Source organism: Saccostrea cucullata, unplaced genomic scaffold (assembly GCF_032062105.1).
Source record: "Saccostrea cucullata isolate Sc308-1 unplaced genomic scaffold, CSIRO_AGI_Scuc_v1 ctg5425, whole genome shotgun sequence".
In the NCBI taxonomy this organism is placed as follows: Eukaryota; Metazoa; Mollusca; class Bivalvia; order Ostreida; family Ostreidae; genus Saccostrea; species Saccostrea cuccullata.
Window position 1 is genome coordinate 53,233 of NW_026938739.1, and position 22,934 is coordinate 76,166.

The 22,934-nt window shown below is 34.5% G+C and overlaps 1 protein-coding gene across 1 annotated transcript in view; it reads right to left on the reverse strand.

The window, feature by feature from the left end:
* LOC134251121 (cysteine-rich motor neuron 1 protein-like) overlaps positions 1–15,275 on the reverse strand; it is a gene marked incomplete at its 3' end in the record, with an annotated part of 34,928 nt that extends 19,653 nt beyond the window's left edge. The window contains exon 1 of the mRNA XM_062733482.1: positions 14,770–15,275. Coding sequence (XP_062589466.1) covers positions 14,770–15,112 — 343 coding nt within the window. The remainder of the gene's footprint in view (positions 1–14,769) is intronic.
* Positions 15,276–22,934: the final 7,659 nt, after the last annotated feature.

A 22,934-nucleotide genomic window follows, 5' to 3' on the forward strand; every position in this document is an offset into this window, starting at 1 on the left:
TTTTTCCTGACGCAACTATTTTACGTCTTAGTTGACGTCACAGTACAGCATCCGTGACGTTTTAATGGTAACGTTATTCGGCGTCAAAAGGGTTAAACTATGATGAATAAGAACAAGAGGCCCACAGGCCTTATAGGTCACCTGAGTATTATGTAACAACTTTCGTGTTTTAAACCAAAGGGCATGAATTAAATTCTCAATTTTGAAAGAGGCTCAGGCACCATTGCTTATCATAATTATACACTTAACTTGCTTACTTTGGTTACTTTATACCCAGAGGTATATCAGAGTAACAGAGAGAAAATGCATTTCCACTTTATTACTAGTTGTGCATCCCACCCCACAGGAACCACCAACCCTGAAGGCACATATTTCAAAATTCTGGAAATTTTATCATAAATTTTATATCATCATAAATGGTTGAATAATACCAGAAAGCAGATTTCAAAGCATTAATTTATTTTCAGACTATTAACCCCCCCCCCCCCCCCCCTTTCCCCAGCCCAAGTACTCCTGACCAAGGGGCCATGAAATTAACCATTTTGAAAGAGTCGCCTTTCATCATCATTAGTTATATATTATTATAATAATTAGATCATTGGCATAGTACCAAGAAGCAAAGGAAAAGATTTTCAAAGAAATAATGCATTTTCAATATATAATCAATAGAGTCCCGGCCACCCTAACCCCAGAACCCCCAACCCAGGGGCCCTGAAATTCACAATTTCGGAAGAGGCATCTTTCCTCATTATAACTATGTACATAGTTCACTGGTATATATTTTCAAAGAATTTATGCATTTTCACTATATAATTAGTAGAGCCCTGCCCTAGCACCTAAGAACCCCTGACCCTGGGGTCATGAAATTCACAATTTTGTAATAGGCAGCCTTATTCAACATAACTATGTACTTAGTTAGTTTATTTAATATCCAGGAGCAGAGAAGAAGATTTTCAAAGAAATGATGCATTTTCACTATATAATCTATATAATTCCCTCCCTAGCACTAGAACCCCTGACCTTGGGGCCATGAATTTCAAAATCTTGGTAGGGGACTCCATGTTCATTAAATTCAAACCAACAGTTTGACTGCTTGATGTCCAGGAGTAAAGAACTATTAAGAAGAAGATTTTTAAAGATTGCATTAATTTTAGTGGTTTTGGCCACACCCCTCAGGTCCCAGGGGGCAGGGACCATGAATTTCACAATTTTTGTTCCCCTTCACCCATAGATGCTTTATGCCAAAATTGGTTAAAATTGGTTGAGTGGTTGCAGAGAAGAAGTTGAAAATGTTCAAATGTTAATGCACGATGCACAACGCACAATACACAACGACTGACGAAAACAGATAGCAATAGTCACCTGATTTTACTCTGGTGACCTAAGAAAAAGTTGCAACACTGACATGAACAATTACTTTTGACAGACAGATATTGATCACAACAATCCAGCCACCAGCCCTTTAACTGAGCCCCTTCCTTTTAAAGTTAATTAGACACATAACTGAAATGTGATCAGAAAATCATTTATCAAGCCGTCAAGTGGATACATGTAATATCAAATAACAACAATATTTGTATGCATTCTGTCAGCACCAAATATTTGAACCATATCATATTTTAATTTTTATATCCTTGCTCTCAACTTGTCTGACAATGTATGCATTATCATGATTATTTTCAATTATTGCAAAAAAAATAAGTGTACTAGAAAAAGCAGAAGTAGAAAAAGTGCTTGGCCAGAAACTTTCTGGGTGGTTGGTCCAGTCCTAATTTATCAGGACAATATCAATACTGGCATTCAGTGGTCACTTGATTTATTATAATAAAAAAAAATTAGTACAGAAACATGAAAGCCAGCTAGAATTAAAATTCTTAGTAACTTTTTCAAACTACTATAATTCAATACAATAATTTTTAAAACCATTTCATCTTTAACATGTTTAAAGTAGCTGTGCAATGTTTTAAAATTGTTAAAGTGGTTTGCTTTTTACCATTCTGCTATGATTTATATGCCTGTTGTATAGTTCTATGTAAAATACTACCATTATAACTACATTAGGCCCTAGTGTTGTTATGTGTGACTGTCATTTAATTCAAATATTTGTCACTGGATGACTAGATTAGCTTTCTATCACGTTAGAAAATATGTTCAATATAAGGTGCTTCACAGATAACAGATAAGTAACCTTAACATATTTCTAATGACATTTTGACAAATAGATAAGTGAAACATCTGAACATTATGACACAACTTTCCATCTTATCAGGTAATGACAATTAAACTGTGCTTTCTTCTGAATCCTGGTTTGCCAGCTGCAGTCCAGTTCAATCTTAGGTAATATTACATAACGCACATGTCTTCTGAATTGCAGACTGCATGTTGCCAAACAAATTACAATGATACACAAGCAATTATAAACCTAAAAAGTATGGTTGGTAAACATTCTATTCTAATCATTGCTTAAAATCATTGTTTAAAGTCCCACTCAAGAACTTTTCACTCATATGGGACGTCACTGTGTGATGGTGAAGGGCTTCAAATTTAGACCTATACTTGGCACTCAGGGCCATTGAGCAGTGAAGGTTCTTTATCGTGCAAACGCCTACTGTGACACGGGACCTACGTTTTTAAGGTTATATCCAAAAGACCCATAACTTTCACTTCTAATGCCGAGTGTTTAGCAAAGGAACAATCACTACCTATGTTTACGTTTTAGGATTGATGTGTCGCCGCAAACGAGAATCGAACCCGGGCTTTATACGGATCACGAAGGGAACGCTCTACCACTAGGCTACCGTGACCGGTTAATCAATTTTGAAGTACAATGTATAAGAACAATATTATCAACGATAAAGCATCTGAATCTATCTGTAACTTAATTTTTGTTTTATAGGATTAAAATTTTTTTTAATTGGCATGAACGCTCATTAATTTAACATTCCCTAGCTGCAACATTTTGTTATATTTTAAAGCAAATGATTCCCTGTTTAAACAAGGTTATAGCCCAGTTTAATTCAAAATGTTAATGAAATCATTTTACCCCTAAAATGTGACAATGAAATGTACATCCTCTTTACAGAAAATAATGTGCAGAATTATAATTGTACTCTCAAAAATTTTTAACAGAACATTTTTATTGCAACAAGGGCATGACCTGGCTTAGATATGTGCATATTGTGGCAATTATGCTGGTCATATTGAATTCTGATCAAACAAATCCTGTAAACAAAGCACAAACATATTCCAATTTAATCTGGCTTACAAATCTTTAATTGTTAATTAGTTTGATTTGATCATATTGATGTTCATTTTTCGATCTTGATTTATTTGTCTGTTCATTTCTTAAACTAATCTGAAAGTTTTCAAGATTAATAAAACTACGTACTTTCAAATGGATTTTAATATGCTCAACAATGCTTCAGCTTTTAAATGTAATTCTACTTCAAGCAATTAGATTACGGTATACTCTTAACAATTCATCAATACCTTTAATACCTAAACATAGGTAATCAGAGATTACAGAGCTCACCTCAACGAATGTTGTCTTTAAGTAAGGCAAATTAAGTCACACAATTAACCAACAAAAAGTGTACATCCAAAAATGCAAAATTTATGCAATTTTGATACTTTGGAATAGACCTATATAAAAACTTAAAACTAGTTCTTCATCATGAAAATGTAATTAAAATCCAGCATCTGAAGCAAGATTGAGAGTTTTCATCCCTCGATGCATCATTTGTGCAACTTTGGTTTATATAAGCCTTATAGTTTCTTGGTGATAGACCTGCACCCATAATATAACTTTTACGAGGTCTATTTTCTGGAAAATGTATGTCGAATTCAGCATCTGAAGCAAGTCCTTTACTGTGAATCCTAAGATGTATCATCCATGCAAGTTTGTTCAACATAGAGCTCAGAGTTACTTGGAAATGAAACCTATATAAAAAAACTAACCTTTTCACTAATCCGGAAAATGTAGGTCAGATTCAGCTTCTGAAGCCAGCCTAGTAGAATGCACCCTTAGATGTATAATCCATGCAAGTTTGGTCATTATAGGGCTCAAGGTTACTTGGAAATGAATCCTGCACCATAAACTTTAACCTGTTTACTCATCCAGAAAATGTAGGTTAGATTCAGCATCCGAAGCAAGTCTGGTAGTATGCATCCTAAGATGTACCATCCAGGCAAGTTTAGTCATTATAGGGTTCATAGTACCTTGGAAATGAAACCTGCACCAAAAATTTTAACCTGTTCACTCAACCAGAAAATGTAGGTTAGATTCAGCATCCGAAGCAAGTCTTGTAATATGCATCCTAAGATGTACCATCCATGCAAGTTTGGTCATTTTATGTCTCCATGTTTCATAGTAACTTGGAAATGAAACCTGCACCATAAACTTTAACCTGTTCACTCAACCGGAAAATGTAGGTCAGATTCAGCATCCGAAGCAAGACTGGTAGTATGCATCCTAAGATGTACCATCCATGCAAGTTTGGTCATTATATGTCTCATAGAAACTTGGAAATGAAACCTGCACCAAAAACTTTACCCTGTTCACTCAACCGGAAAATGTAGGTCAGATTCAGCATCCGAAGCAAGTCTAGTAGAATGCATCCTAAGATGTACCATCCATGCAAGTTTGGTCATTATAGGGCTCATAGTATCTTCGAAATGAAACCTGCACCAAAAACTTTAACCTGTTCACTCAACCGGAAAATGTAGGTCAGATTCAGCATCCGAAGCAAGTCTGGTAGTATGCATCCTAAGATGTACCATCCATGTAAGTTTGGTCAACATAGGGCTTATAGTTACTCGGAAATGAGACCTACACCAAAAACTGCACCAAAAATGTTAACCTGCACCAAAAACATTAACCTGGTCATTCCTTTGCTGAAATTGCAGCATCTGAAACTTTGACTGGTACAATGAAACACATTAGAAACATCTTCCATGCATGTCTAATCAATATAGGACATAGAAGTACTTAAAAAGAAAACTGCTCCAAAAAACTTAACCTTAACACGGGACGCCGACGCCGAGGGTATCACATAAGCTCCCCCCAACTTCGTTGAGGTGAGCTAAAAAGCACTAACATTAAAAAAAATTATGATACAGTAATCCCTGATTAAAATTACACCTTATTCTTTGTATGAATTAAAAACCTTTTAACTTCATTTGAGCAGACAACAGATTACTTGACATCATCCTAACTACAGTATAATTCTTTGTGACATTCACAATGCTGCTCCTATACAACTCAAAATTAATGTGGATTAATCTCATCTTGCAGGCACACTTTACAATCATTCTACAAAAACATGACCAATTAAGATTTTTCTATGTCGCTTACAAATATACCGTTCTAAAATCTTGAATATAAATTTTATGATCGATTTCAACCCTAAGTCTCAACATACACACATGGTTTTGTAAATATTTACCTAAATATATGCATTTAAGGATATCCGATCCTCAGCCAAGAAGGATAACTCCAAAAATTAATATTTAATCTGAAGTGCATCAAAATGAAGCTTGAAAATTTTCCTTTTTCACGCAACAATTTTCATTTTATTCATCTTTATATGATTCAAGGTTTTTGGAAGTCTTAGAAATGGTCTTATAAAAGTTGACATATTTGTACCCTATAAAAGGAAAAAAAAAATGATACAGTTTTAGAGAAATAAGATTTTCTTGAATCCAGCCTTAGATACCAAAGCTTATTAGCATGATATGAAATAAGAAGTGATTTGTGGTGTCTTGCAATGATAGCAAAAGCCTTTTACACTATGTATTATAGAAAAAGAAATAAAAGACAAAAAATACCAAATAAGTATAAAACCATGACAATTTCTCTGAATGCCTGGATACCTATCGTTTTTTAACCTAAAATATATTTGTTGATCAATTTGCAATTAGAAAATGAATTGCTAATATTCCAATTTGCTTTTTCTGCAAAAAATATTGGAGATTTGACAATTTTCCCTATATAATATGATTAACTTTAATCTTTAACTTTAAAGAAATACTGTGGATAAATTTACATAACTGTGGATTCAGAGATACTTTTATGAGTATTTTTGATTACTTAACTGCTAATTTTATAAACCTGAGGATCGAACTACCTTAAAATTTCAATAAGAAAATAATGTAATGTTGAATAAAGTGCCACGCCACAGCATGATACGCCCGTCAAAAAATTACAATTAACTTAAACAGTTTAGAGTGCAAGAAAATCATGTAAACCTTGATTCTAAAATTTCCATGATTTTTTTTTTATTCCTTAAAATATTTGTTTATCCATCGATATCCCCTGTGGTGTAGGCATTAATTATAACAAATTACATCATTGATAGATTTCTATACTGGTTGCATTAGACTTTGTCAAATGCCCATCATATTAAACAATATCAAATTAGTCTTAACAACTTAATCTATACCAAATTAATTTTGAAAATAAAAGGCTGGGCCATCAAATGACATATGCTATTTAAACTGACCAGCAGTTCTTCTGTCTAATTCTCAAAGGATACAGATAAGAAGATGCTAGCTAGCCTTCCTAAATTGAACTCATTAATTAATCTTTGACTGGATGCTTGTCTACTCATTACTATAGATGAATGAATCTGCACTATCTACCATAAAATATTTTTGAAACATATAAAATACTCAATGATTTTTTATTTTAACATTTAATGTCAGAAAGGTTTTAATATGCAATTTCTATGGAAAATGGACATGCTGATTCCAACCCTATGAAATTAGTTTTTTAAATTAATAATATTATATAATATTAGATTAGTTTATTATGCAATATCAAATTAGTGTTACTGACTTTTCATCAAAAATCATTTTAAAACTTAGGCTAGCCAACAAGAGCTATTTTTAATCCAACAGGCTTACCCATCTGCCCAATTCCCAAAGGGATACAGATAATACCGATGCTCTCTAGTTTGCTCCTCACACTAAACTCATTAATTTCTCTCTAATTTGACATGCAATTTTCTGTTATCAAAACTCTTGACCAGTGCTTGATAATTACACTCATGGGAGACATGGGATTTCTCTAACATACATAATATCTGTTACAGATTGCTGTCAAGTATATGCTGAAAAAAATAAGTATTTTCTTGATTTAACACTTTTTTAATAAGGATACAACTAAAATTTTGCATTTTTTAGGATTATGAAATTCAAAATTTAAAAGACTTAGTTTTTTAAAAAAATTCACTTAAATTAAAGGTCACAGTGACCTTGAAATAGGTCGCGACACACCTTCTACCCAAGATGTATACAGTTGCCAAGTTTGATAGCTGTAGGTCTAATAGTTTACTAGTTATGAGTCGGACAGGATTTTTCCATATTTGGCCATAGCATCTTAATTAAAGGTCAGAGCGACCTACTTTTTGTGCGCGACACACCGTCTACCCAAAAGTATCAGTTGACAAAGTTTGATAATCCTAGGCCTATTAGTATTGAAGTTAAGCCGGACAATGGACAGACGGACAGACGGACAGACGGACGGACGGACACGAAGCCTATAACATAATACGTCCCGTCTTAAGACGGGCGTATAAAAACAAATTCAACTGCAAATCTTCATGTCGCTTCATTTACATGTATTTACAATTTCAAGATGGAATTCTCAGCCATAAAAGAGTTCCAAACAGATTCCGATGAATGTTCAAAAAAGTTTTTTTATCCTATATGAAAAGAAATCAAACCACTTCTCGCAAAGAAATGCATGGATCTTCTTTCATGCGAAATCATTGCAATTGTTGCTAAAAATCAATAAACTTCCATAACGATTTTGTTTTAAATTTCTCGAACAGAATGCAGATTTCCAAGTCAGCTATTTTAGATGATTACATTTTGGAAATAACAAAATGAATTACAGAACAAGAGGCCCATGGGCCACATCGCTCACCTGAGTACTGTGGCTAGGAATAAAGTAGAAATTGGTTTATTATTGAAAAGTTTAGATCCAAAAGTAAACTTTTGACCAGTTATGGTTTTACTATTCTTGAGAAGATGATTTTCAAAGAATTTTCCCATATATATTTCTATGTAAAACTTTGGTCGGCCATTGTGGCCCCGCCCTACCCCCGTGGGTCATGATCTGAACAAACTTGAATCTACACTACCTGAGGATGCTTCCATATAAATATGATCAATTATGGCTTTGTTATTCTTGAGAAGAAGATTTTTGAAGAATTTTCCTATATATTTCTATGTAAAAATTTGCTCGGCCATTGTTTCCCCGCCCAACCCCCGGGGGTCATGATTTGAACAAACTTGAATCTACACTACCTGAGGATGCTTCCATATAAATATGATCAATTATGGCTTTGTTATTCTTGAGAAGATTCTTAAAGAATTTTCCCATATATTTCTATGTAAAATTTTGGTCGCCCATTGTGGCCCCACCCTACCCCTGGGGGTCATGATTTGAACAAATTTGAATCTACACTACCTGAGGATGCTTCCATATAAATATGATCAATTATGGCTTTGTTATTCTTGAGAAGAAGATTTTTAAAGAATTTTCCTATATATTTCTATGTAAAACTTTGGTCGCCCATTGTGGCCCCGCCCTACCCCCGGGGGTCATGATCTGAACAAACTTGAATTTACACTACCTGAGGATGCTTCCATATAAATATGATCAATTATGGCTTTGTTATTCTTGAGAAGAAGACTTTTAAAGAATTTTCCCATATATTTCTATGTAAAAATTTGGTCGCCCATTGTGGCCCCGCCCTACCCCCGGGGGTAATGATTTGAACAAACTTGAATCTACACTACCTGAGGATGTTTCCCCATAAGTTTCATCTTTCCTGGCAGAGTGGTTCTTGAGAAGAAGATTTTTAAAACATACCACCAAATTTTCATTAATTCCCAATTATCGCCCCTTGACTGAGGGCGTGGCCCTTCATTTGAACAAACTTGAATCCCCTTCACCCAAGGATGCTTTGTTACAAGTTTGGTTGAAATTGGCCCAGCGGTTCTTGAGAAGAAGTCGAAAATGTGAAAAGTTTACGGACAGACAGACAGACGGACAGACAGCTGGACAGACAGACGGACAGACGGACGCCGGACAAAATCTGATCAGAAAAGCTCACTTGAGCCTTCGGCTCAGGTGAGCTAAAAACTGTTGTCTCTCTTCAAAATTTAACTTCCATAATGGTAAATCAGGAAAGTTTTTGCATTAAAGGTAAAATCAATGAAATATTAAAATTGTTGTAAAAATTAAACGATGCCAGATTTGTGTACACTTCTTTTTTTTTTTCAAGTTCACTATGTCTTTTAGAGAATTATGATGTTCATTTTGTTTTTCACGTTTTTGAGACAATTATTTTTTTTTATGTTTTATATCTTGAATTGGTCCATTTAACGTAGAATGACTGTTTAGAGGTATTGCAATTTAATTCATATTGCATGATTCTGTCGTATCTCAAGGGGCAAAAAAGATGATAGCAAATCCATATTTCAAAATCTAAAACTACCTAAACAAAATTTGCATGAGAGGTCACTGCAAAGCTCAAATGCTATATCATGCAGACATGCATAGTTGATATACTGTAAACGTATTACATTTAGCGGTGTATTCTTTTTAGCGATTTTGGCGGAAAGCAGAGTCCGCTAATTCAAGTACATCGCTAAATGTCTTGTATATTTACTTTTATAACTAGCAAATTCAGACAGCGCTAAATCAAATCTACGCTAACTTGTTGAAAATTGAGTTTCCGCCAAATATCGTACACGCCAAATATAATACATTTACAGTAATTAATATAATAACAAGAGGTCCAAGGCTACAATGCTCACTTAAATAACTTTTGACCATTCTGTTCTTTTAATATCAGCAATTTATTTTCCTTGCATATTATGTAAAAGTTAAATCACATACCAACTGCATGGTCCAACCTTACCTCAAAATATGATTTGAACAAACTTATATATATTATATTATATATATTATATATTATATAAAGGTTTGGTTTACTTTACAAAAAGATGTTTTCAAAAAGAAGTCTTTCCTGTAAATTTAAAATGTAAAACTTTGATTGTTGACTGTGTCCTCACTCTATTCCCAAGGGTCCTATGATTTTAAATGACTTCAAAGTATACTACCTGAGGATGTTTTCATCCAATTTTTACTGTACCTACTGGTTTGCTTTAATCTAAAGAAGTAGATTTTCAAAGACTTTTCCCATGTTTTCCAATCTAAATATGCCCAGTTTGACCATACTGTACCTTTCAGGTTCATTTTGAAATATCAAATTACATAATAATGCATCCATTAAAAAATTTAAAAAAAAAAAAAAAAAAAAAAACTTTATACACATGTATTCCTATGTAAATCATTGATTGCCCACAGTGGCCCATTGGTAACCAACTGGTCCATTATTTGAACAAATTTGAATCTATTCTATAAGTAACAAAGCTTTTTGGCCTCAGGAGGAGTGAAGTGAGTGAACATTATAATAAGTAATAAGCAATTAAAAAAGGGGGGGGAACAAATAAAACTTTTAAGCTGTACATAATTGTGTACATATCAAGATAATAAACAAAAAACAACAAGAGGCCCAGGGGCCAAGTCGCCCACCTGCATACTGTGGCTATGGTAAAAAGTAACAAGAGGCCCATGGGCCTTATAGGTCACCTGAGCATTGTGCAACAACTTTCAAACAATTAAATTTGGTTCGTGTTTTAAACCAGAGGCCATGAAATTTGCAATTCACAATTTTGAAAGAGGCACCATTGCTTATCATAATAACAGACTAAAGCATGCTTACTCTATTTACTTAATACCCAGAGGTAGATCAGAGTAACAATGAGAAAATGCACTTCCACTTAATATCCAGTTGTGCACCTCATCCCAAAGGAACCACTGACCCTTGGGCCACATATTTCAAAATTTTGCAAATTTTATCATAAAATGGTTGATTTATACCACAAAGCAGATTTCAAAGCATTGTCTATTTTCAGACTATGTACCCCCCAACCCCCCGTCCAGGGAGGGGGGCATAAAAAATAACCATTTTGCTAGATGCACCTTTCTTCATCATAAATATATATACTTGGATCATTGGCATAAAACCCAGGAGCAAAGGAAAGATTTTCAAACAATTAATGTATTTTCACTATATAATCAATAGAGACCCACCCTAACACCAGAACCTATGACCCTGGGGCCACAAAATTCACAATTTTGGAAAAAGCACTTTTCCTTATCATAACTATATACTTAGTTTATTTAATACCCAGTAGCAGAGAAGAAGATTTTCAAAGAATTAATGCATTTTCACTATATGATCAATAGAGCCCCACCCTAACACCAGAACCCCTGACCCTGGGGCCATAAAATTCACAATTTTGGAAGAGGCACTCTTGCTCTACTTAACAGTTACTATGTACTAACATAGTTTATTTAATACCCAGAAGCAGAGAAGAAGATTTTCAAAGAATAAATGCATTTTCACTATATGACCAATAGGGCCCCACCCTAACACCAGAACCCCTGAACCTGGGACCACAAAATTCACAATTTTGGAAGAGGCTTCTTGCTCATCATAACTATGTACTTAGTTTGTTTATTCAATACCCAGAAGCAGAGGAGAAGATTTTCAAAGAATAAATGCATTTTCACTATATAACCAATAGAGCCCCACCCTAACACCAGAACCCCTGACCCTGGGGTCATAAAATTCAAAATTTTGGAAGAAGCACTCTTCCTCATCATAACTATGTGCTTGGTTAGTTAATTTAATACCCAGGAGCAGAGAAGAAGATTTTCAAAGAATTAATGCATTTTCACTGTATAATCAATAGAGCCCCACCCTAACACCAGAACCCCTGACCCTGGGGCCATAAAATTCACAATTTTGGAAGAGGCACTCTTGCTCATCATAGCTACGTACTAGTTAGTTTACTTAATACCCAGGAGCAGAGAAGAAGATTTTCAAAGAAATCATGCATTTTCACTATATAATCTATATAGCCCCACCCTAGCACTAGAACCCCTGACCCCTGGACCATGAATTTCACAATTTTGTAAAGGACTCAATGCTGATAACAATCATGCAAACAGTTTGACTGCTTAATGTCCAGGAGTAAAGAAAAAGATTTTTAAAGATTGCATTAATTTTAGTGGTTTTGGCCCCACCCCTCAGGCCCCAGGGGGACAGGGGCCATGAAATTTATAATTTTTGTTCCCCTTTACCCATAGATGCTGTTTACCAAATTTAGTTGAAAATGGTTGAGTGGTTCCAGAGAAGAAGCTAAAAATGTTCAAAAGTTTACAACCGATGTACAATGTACGACGACGGACAAAAAGAGATAGCAATAGGTCACCTGAGTTTACTCAGGTGACCTAAAAATCAGTTCAGAATTGAAAAGCTTATATACAAAATTGTCCAGATCTAAAGAGAGGGGACGGGTATGACAGAAGGTGACAAATTCTTACAAATAAGAGGACTAAATTGAAGGTAAAAACTTAATTGTTATACAAACAAACTTTAAAAGAAAAAAATCAAATGGGGGTGGGGGTGGGGGCTAGGGTGGGGGTTGTTACTGGCACTGGTGAATCTGTCTATGTCCACATCCCAATGAACCTGTTAATCTGAATATCAGCAAAAATTTATTGGTACAAGGCTCTTTCAAAATACATTACCTATCCCTTTTATTAGCCTAAAAACCTACAATTACATGTAACTTAAGCAGCTGTCATGACGTTGAAATAATCTTTCATATATAAAAATAAACATCCAAGTTATTTAATCCTCTTTTTCAGTGATTGATGAATACAAAATTTAATAATCACCTTGCTTCTTTTAACCAACAACTGGCAAATGAGGCATTAAAATATTTTTTCTGACTTGTTTGACAATAATAATGGCATTCAGGTCACCATTAGTATTAGGGATGGAAAAATAGATTTCAAGAGATGCGTATGTCTGGGTTTTTTTTTGTCTGTTTCTTCAATTCAGCTGTGAAAATCTCATGGATGCTGGGCACCTGAGAGCTTTCTACTGTTATTTGGCACTTTGATTACTTTGGAATAAAGCTGTTATCACATATGCATTAAGTAATCACATTTTATAGAAATTATGTTATGGATGAAGTAATTTATTTTAAGTAATACTGCCAATAGTTCTTACTGAAAGAAACAGCTTGAAATTCTAAATGATAGGGTCAACAATAAAAATGACATGTTTGATGTACTCCAACTGACCAATCAAAATAGCCCATACCCAATCATTTTTTTTTCAGCACTTTGAATTTTTAAATTTCTTCTTTTTTTTTTAAATTTAGTTTCAAAATAGAGATTATATCATTTTAAAGCTAAGGTATAAAATTTCTGTAGGAAATTATTTCTGCTTTTAGATTGAAATTTTTCATAGTAATAAATATTAAATCTGTCTAGTTATCCAGTGTGTTTTGAAAAGATCAATATATAAATTTCTCTGATTTTTATGATAGTTATCAATTTGATCAATACTTTTAATAAAAAAAAAGTACCTACCTACCCACCCTAAAAAATGCGGGTCGGAGTAAATCAAACAAAAATATCTTGAATGATGGTCTAAGAATACATCTATCATTATATCATGCAGGTCAGAAATACCATCAAGTGGATCAAGTAAACTACATAAACTGATACATATATACAAAACTTACATATTTGAGATTTATAATATACATATTTTACATTTAAAAGGGCTTTGCAGAACAAACTTTTGTTTGACATGGAATTCATTTTTGCAGTTCAGTGTGTGATCAATATATAAATTTCTCTGATTTTTATGATAGTTATCACTGATGAATGTTTTATGTTGTCGGGTCGGAGTAAATCAAACAAAAATATCTTGAATGATGGTCTAAGAATACATCTATCATTATATCATGCAGGTCAGAAATACCATCAAGTGGATCAAGTAAACTACATAAACTGTACAAAACTTACATATTTGAGTTATAATATACATATTTTACATTTAAAAGGGCTTTGCAGAACAAACTTTTGTTTGACATGGAATTCATTTTTGCAGTTCTACTGACTGTTTTATGTTGTCCTGAATTGCTGACAAATGTTTCGTTGTATTTTATGGGGGGAAGGAGGGGGGGGGGCTAGTATTAAAACTTTTGATTTAAGATAATAATGGAATATTTGATTATTAATGGAGAAAAAAGTTTATTGACAATCAGGAAAGAAGAAAATATGCACTGTCCTGCTCTTTTAAGTTTCACAATTTAATGGGCATTTGTTTTATATCATCATACCAAATTGTTTTGACAATACATGTACATCACTTCCTGTAATGATCTTTCAGTGCTTGATGTAATCATATTGCATGTGTGCATGTTTTACTGATGAATAATGTGTACCGATAGCAGACATTGTTTCTGAAACGAACCAGTAGTCAGGTTAAAGATAATGCATAAGCATTCCAATCCATGCATCTTTTACCCTGGAATAAATTTGTGGCTCGATATCTTCGGAAAAGTTTCGACAAGTGTTTGTCTTACGCCGTATTTACATGAATTGAATGAAGTTAAGTCCCCCCATTGAGCTGGGGAAAATGAAAGGAACCCAATGAAAGTATCTCTATGATAAGGAGTTTTATTTTTAGTACACTATATACCTTGGCCGTTTACCCTTTTTTTCTAATATATGCACGTAGTTTATCACAAGTTTTAAAGATCCAACAGCAAAGGACACATTTCTTAATTACTAAAAAATAATACAAATGTTGTTTGTCTTACCTCGACAGATCCCTTTTTCGCTGCCTGTTATCGAGCCCCCGACTTCAGAAGTCAGGGCACACTCTAGCCCGTCCCCACACTTGCCTACAATTTCAAACGGTCCTCCACATGTCTCGTTGACGTTCTTGCCACACACTTGACAACACCCGCATACATCTAGAATCGTTCCCCGGGGACAATTTTTTGGGGGGTCAGGGCACATGCTGGGGTTACATGGAGTACACTTTAATGCACCGACGCCTGCATAACTTGTGCACATGAGACACAGCGCCAACACACTTTTAACAATTCCATCCCAAAGCAGACGACAGTCACCAGTACCCCTTAGCGGAGAAGAGCGCATCCCGACTCTTCATTTAGAAATTTTTGAATTAGAAAAATCTCTTTTTAATTTCTCTATCCGGTCGACAACACATAAAATAAACGATCCAGGTTATAAAGTAAAATGGACATTCTGTCATCTCAAACTGAATTCGAGTCCATCTAATACCGTCTGCTTGTGTTGACTTCCGCCAAGAAAAGGTCCAAGCAACGCCAGTAGGCGGGGCAATATGCAGCAGGTGCAAATCAAGGTAACTTGACTGACCAATCAGCAACTGAATTTGATTTGCGCAGTTACTCATTCATAATTTTTTTTCATTCATAAAATTTCTCGTACGAGTAGTTTGTGTGTTTATTCAGAAAAAGCATTTAATGGGGCTTTAAAATTGACCAAACGTATACGAACGTTTGGAAGATCACAGCTAGAGAGAAAGAGATAGGAAGAGAGATATTGACGAGAGAGATTGATGAATGTATGCTACAGAAACAATCAAAAGCTACCTTTGTAAAATTCTTGAAATTTTATTGTAATCATGAGGAGTATGTTGTTTTGTAATAATTTAATATAATCTTAATTTAAGTAACCAATGGTAACACCGTTTGTGGCAATTATATATATATACATATACATGTAAACCGTGATCAGAATGATGTAACATTGAGTAGCCTATTTTCTGTAGGAGCATGATGTTTGAAAGAATTATAAAAATTTCAATCTTTAAACAAATAATGCCATAATCAATTTTTCCGGTGGGAAAAAATATGCAAAAATACATGAATTATTACATTTTTGTTGTAAAAAATTTAGAATATTTTGAAAAAAAAAATTTTCTCGCTATAAGGTATATAAGTCGCTTAAAATATGGTAACCAAAAGAAAGATAATATATAATTATATTTATCCTGCCTCTGATAAAAATCTAGAAATTTCATTGGTTGAGAGCAATACTGTATTAAACGATGTTATGCTGTCTACCCACATAACATTACTAATGTGCTCCCTCCACGTGACCTACCCACCATATTAAAAATTTACCAACCACACTTCAATTTAGGCCTACTGCTTTCAGGTGAAAGGGAGCTTCATAACTGACGTCACGATGCGTCTGACCACAGCAATGGATGCAGTACGATTTGCTTCCCTCAGTGAAAGCGGTATATCGATATTATGAATATTTAGTCTTTTAGAGAACCATCGGCAGGATAAATTCGTTATGTAGACACTTAGAGGGATAATCCGGAAATATGTGGGGTCCTTGAAAAAATCCATAGTTTCTCGTAATCGAAATCCGACAAACATGTAGACTTAAATAAATGACTTTACATTTGTAGAGTTGTGAATTGTCTTTGTTGTTTTATTCAGAGCGCGGAAATATAAATTCCGGAAAACAAAGTTTACACCATCAAATATACACACATTCTGATTCATACTTTAAGTCAACACAGTTGTATTTTCGGAACTACATGCTTGGATGTCTGAGTTACCTACTTACATAATTATGTATGCTATGAAACTGACACAGTTACAAGTTTGGATTTACAATCTTACAAGATTGCGTTTACTTTACAAGTCTGGATTTTTGAACACGATTACCCTCCATATTTGTCTAGCTCTCGGACTCGATCGGAGTATAGCATCGTACTCTATATGCGTTCGTTTTAGTTTCTGAAAAAAAAGATACTATTACAATGTTGCCCCTACTTTTACTGAGTATTGTATTTTTGCTGTAGTAAATTTTCCTTTCTATATCCCACCTCCTTTTCTTACTTTCTGCTGCCGTAAAGTCGAACCCCTATAAATTTCAATATATGGACATTTTTGACTAACTTGTCAGATTAAAACCCCCTTCTTATTTCGTTATTATACCCCCCGCTTGAAAAGCGGTAGGGTATATAGTAATCGTTAATTCCGTCCGTCCAGCTGTCCGTCCGTCCGTCTGTTACGCTTTGTGGTACCCATCTCTTATCCGCAACTCCTCTCATACCACTGAATGAAATTTGATGAAACTTTCACAGAATCTTTATTACATATTGCCGTTGTGCACCTCCTATTTTACTTTTTGATCCGACACATATTTTGGGTTTCCCGGCCACAGCAAAACATGGACTTTGCCATTTTAACTATATGGAGGCGGGGGTATCATTTAGTGAGCTCATCGCTCACAGTACCTCTAGTTTAAACTTTGAAACCGTTGTTATATCATTTGAATAACACAAGTTCAAACAGAACTTCACAAAGTTTAAAATATTGTCTATCTATGCTTTCAAAAGTCAAGTAACAACTCCACCAAATACTACTATAAAATTAAGTTTTAGATCCAACTTATACAGTCACATGTTTCAATGTAAAATAAATGAAAACAGACCTGACAAGTATGTAAGATAAATAAAGTTTGTGATAAAGTTTTTAATCTTCAGACGTTCAAATCCATTTTAATAATAACAAAAAAAGAAACACTGCACATGCAATCAGTTGATAAGAACCCCCCCCCCCCCGGGAGGGGGGTCGGATGTAGTTTTTGTTCTCCCTCCTTTGTTTTAAATTTGGACGTTTATTATTTCGACTTACTCCCATTTTAAATAAACCTTGTACACACGATTTGAACACCGTGTAAACCAGAGGTACTGTGAGCAATGAGCTCACTAAATGATACCCCCGCCTCCCATATGGTTATAACTGATGACAAAGCATGTTTTGCTGTGGCCGGGAAACCCAAAATATGTGTCGGATCAAAAAGTAAAATAGGAGGTGCACAAAGGCAATATGTAATAAAGATTCTGTGAAAGTTTCATTAAGTTTCACCCAGTGTTATGAGAGGAGTTGCGGATAAGAGATGGGTACCCTAAAGCGTAACAGACGGACGGAAGGAATAACAGCTGGACGGACGGACGGGCATACCGATTACAGTATACCCTCCCACTTTTCAAGCGGGGGTATAACAAACACACGCACGATCGTGTGATATACTATGTAATACTTTAGGAAAATTATTTGCAACAAAAACACGGTTTAATGTAAGTTTTTAAACTAGATCGTTATAAATAACTTTGAGCAATACAGCCTATCAGTTTACAAAATAACAAATAGTACATGTACAACAATGAGTCTAAACTGGGGGGGGGGATTCTAGCTAGGTCAAGTATTCCGCAGTCCCACAGTTCAAATCGTTTACAGAATAAAATTTTTAAAAAATTTGGATATAACAGTACATTATAATTCAAAATTATAATATGATATCCAATGAATATTTGTTCGTTATGCCTGTTTGTAATTATCAAATTAAACATGATCAAAATTTTTATTGGACTCCATGTTAGAAACAATAAGATATTATACAGGAAGAATAAAAATCCGCTTATCAAATGAATTAATTCTTCCTTGATACTGCGAATAACTGCTTTTTATGGGTTTTTTGGTTTTTTTTCTTTTTTTTTTTTTTTTTTTTTTTTATAAATATTCCATTCATTATGATAATGGTGAAGATAATATTTCGTCGTAAATATTCAGATATTAAATTGATATTATTCCGTCAATTTCTCTAATAACATAGAAAGTACGTGTGTGTTTTATACACCAATATATTTACTCACCTTAAAATTGATTTTTACTCAAATCAAAATGAAATTGTGTAGAAAATGGTGTCCCTTGGGTCAATCTTTCATACAAGAAGTTGAGTCGTGTTGACCTGTCCGAAAAATAAACTCCGGAACAGGAAGGAAATTCTCATTAAATATTTACTATGTTGAATTTGTTTTAACAAATTTTGATTCCAATAAACGGAAAATAATTCTTTCTACATTATGTAAAAAAATCTCGAATAAGAAAATAAATGTTGATCACACAAAATATTACTCAAATTTGTTCTTTAAAGCTACAAATAGATTATTTTTTAACTGGTCATTATATTTTACATTTAAAGGTTTTAATCTATTTTCTTAAAGTTTTCCCAATTTTACAAAAAAATATTTTTGATTGAAAAACGTCTTTTAGTCAATTCTTGGATAATATACTGTATATTTTACCGGCAAAGCACGGAGTTTTGTACGAATATAAGTCAGATAAGTTTTACTTCCGCCAAACTAAACATTAGATCATAAAGTAATTTTTCCTTAAATATCGACCCTTTGTCCAGATAAAAAGAGAGAAATAAAGGTGAACAACTTGATGGTTCATCTTTTTCGTTTAATTCTTGGATGAATAATCGGAAATCAGGTGTTGAATCATTGAAAGATTTCATGCCTAGATGAGGGAATTAAACAGCTTTAGACTATAATCCATAGAATAACATTTTTGATCTTGAATACTGTTCTTTATCTCCATATGTTTCGTTGCTCTTCTAATAAATTGTACAATCTATCTGAAGTCTCGAAGCATCCTGAATATTTGAATAAAGCCTTGAAATTCCAAAAGTAGGTCACCATGACCTACGTTTTGGTTAAAACACACCGGATCATCAACTGACAAAGTGTGTTGATCCTAAGCCCCTTATTATCTGAAAAATTAAGATAAAGCCACGAGACTTCAAAAGTAGGTCACAGAGACCCACTTCTTGGTAAACATTATCTGGGACCCCAAGATGTCCCAAATGACAAGGTTTGGTTATTTTAAGACTCTTATTATTTGATTATTTAAATAATGCCTCGAAATGACGTTGACCTACTTTTAATCTAACTCATTTTGAGAACCAAGATGCATCAACTGACGAAGTTTGATGATTCCAAGCCAATAATTACTTGAGATTTCTAAATATAACAATAACATTTCTATAGTAGGTCACTGAGACCTACTTTTTGGTTGATTTCTCCAAAGACACAAGATGCATCAACTGACAAAGATTGTAGATTATAAGCCAATTAAAACCTGAGATATTTGAATATATCCATAAAATTTCATAAGTAGGTCATAGTGACCTATATTTTGGTTGAGGTTTTTTGAAAACCAAAGATGTGTCAACTGACAAAGTTTGATAATTCTAAGCCAATATTTATGTATACATAGCCATAAACCTTCCGAAGTAGGTCACTGTGACCTACTTTTTAGTTGACTATTACCAAGGACCTAAGATGACAAAGTTTGATGATTCAATGCAAATAAGTACATGAGATATTTAAATATAGCCCTAAAATTTCAAAAGTTGGTCACAGTGATCTACTATTTGGTTGAAGTTCTCTGAAGACACGCGATGCATCAATTGACAAAGTTTGATGATTCTAAGCTATTAATTACCCGAGACATTTCAAAAGTAGGTCACCGTTACCTACTTTTTGGTTGAGGTTCTCTGAAGAGCCAAAATGCATCAACTGACAAATTTTGATGATCCTAAGTCAATAATTACTCAAGAAATGCAAATATAGCCATAAAATTTCAAAAGTAGGTCACTGTGACCTACCTTTATGTTGACATTATAAAAGGATCCAAGATGCATCAACTCACAAAATTTGATGATCATAGGTCTGAAGGTATCCAAGATATGCTCGTTTAAAGAATCTGAAAACAAATGCCTGCAAATTTAACAAGAGGCCCACGAGCCATATCGCTCACCTTGAACATCGAGCACATGGGATAGTTAAAAAACACAAATCAGCTCAGTATTGAAAAGTTTACTTGTTGGGGGAGGGGGGATTTGAATGTTTTATTACTTGAGAATGTTACTTTATCAATAAAGCATACATATATAATTTCGCCATACTTGAGAAAAAGAGTTTTAAAGATTTTTCCTATATACAGTGTATTTCTATGTAAAGATTTGATTGCCCATCATGGCCCCACCTTACCCCCAAGGGTTATGATATAAACAAACTTAAATTAACTCTAACTGAGGATGTTTCCATATGAATATCACCATTCATAGCTTTGCTGATATTGAGAAGAAGATTGTTAAAAAGATTTTTCCTAGGTATTCCTATGTAAAAACTTTGATCAGTCATTGTGGCCTGCCGTATCCCCGGGGTCATGATTTGAACAAACTTGAATCTACACTACCTGAGGATGATTCCACATGAATTTCATCTTTCCTGGTCCAATGGTTCTGGAGAAGAAGATCTTAAAAAAATTTCCTATACATATTCCTATGTAAAACTCTGATCAGCCATTGTGGACCCGCCTAACCTCAGGGGTCATTATTTGAACAAACTTGAATCTACTCTACCTGAGGATGCTTCCACATAAGTTTCGCTTTTCCTGGCCCAGTGGTTCTTGAGAAGAAGTATATTAAAAGATTTTTCTGTATATTCCTATTTTAAACTTTGATCACCCATTGTACATGTAGCCCTGCCCTACCCCCGGGGGTCATGATTTGTATAAAATTGAATCTACAATACCTGAGGATGCCTTCCACATGAGTTTCATCTTTCCTGGCCCAGTGGGTCTGGAGAAGATTTTTCCTATATATCACTATGTAAAATTTTGATCAGCCATTGTGGCCCCACCCTACTCCCGCGGGTCATAATTTGAACAAACTTGAATCTAAACTACCTGAGGATGCTTTAACATGAGTTTTATCTTTCCTGGCCCAATGGTCCTGGAGAAGAAGATTTTTAAAAGATGCCGTTAATTTTTCATTAATTCATAATTATCTCCCTTGGTAGAGGGTTTGGCCCTTCATTTGAACAAACTTGAATTCCCTTCACCCAAGGATACTTTGTGCCAAGTTTGGTTGAAATTGGCCCAGTGGTTCTTGAGAAGATAAAAATGTAAAAAGTTAACGATGACGACGACAACTACAACAACGACAGACAACGGACAAATTTTGATCAGAAAAGCTTACATTGAGCCTTTGGCACAGGTGAGCTAAAAAGTAGGTTATTGTGACCTTCTTTTCAATAAATATGTCCCAAAATGCATCAACATACAAGATTTGATGATTCTAAACCTCTCAGTTTCTAAAATTATGGCCTTAAATGTTTTAGAAAAGATAAGCCATGAAATTCATAAAGTGACCTACTTTTAAATTGACGTTTTTAAGGACCCAAGATGCATCAACTGACAAAGTTTGATGATCATAGGCCTTAAAGCGCCCAAAATGTGGTTTCAAATCAATTTGAAAATGAATGCCTGCAAAATTCAACAAGTGGCCACATCGCTCACCTAAACAATTTGAACCATACTTTTCTTTACCAGATTTCAACTTTGTAATACCAATTGTGACCCCATCCTACACCCAGGGGTCATAATTTGGAGAAAGTAAAATCTACACTTCCCTAGTGCTTCCACATAAATTTCATTTTTTCTGGTCCAGTGGTTCTTGGAGAGGACATCTAAAGATTTTTCCTATGTATTACAATGTAAAACTTGGAATCCCTATTGTGACCCCACCCTACCCGCTGGGGTCATGATTTGAACAATTTAGAATCTACACTAATCCAGAAGGATGCTTCCATATGAGTTTGAGCTTTCCTGGCCCAGTGGTTCCAGAAAAGATATTTGAATAGATTTCCTATCTATTTCAATGTAAAACTTGGATTCTCTATTTTGGCCCCACCCTCCCCCGGGGGGGGGGGGGGGGCATGATTTGAACAATTTAGAATCAACACTGCCCCAGGATGCTTCCACTTGAGTTTCAGCTTTACTGGCCCAGTTGTTTTTGAGAAGATTTTTAAGTCACCAGAGTAAACTTAGGTAACCTATTGCTATCCATTTTCATTTGTCATCGAGCACAACATTTCAACATTTTCAGCTTCTTCTCTGCAACCACTCAACCAATTTCAACTAATTTTGGCATAAAGCATCTATGAATGAAGGAGAACAAAAATTGTGAATTTCATGGTCCCTGCTCCGCTAAGGCCTGAGGGGTGGGGCCAAAACCACTAATATTAATGTAATCTTTAACTAGAACTGTCCAAACG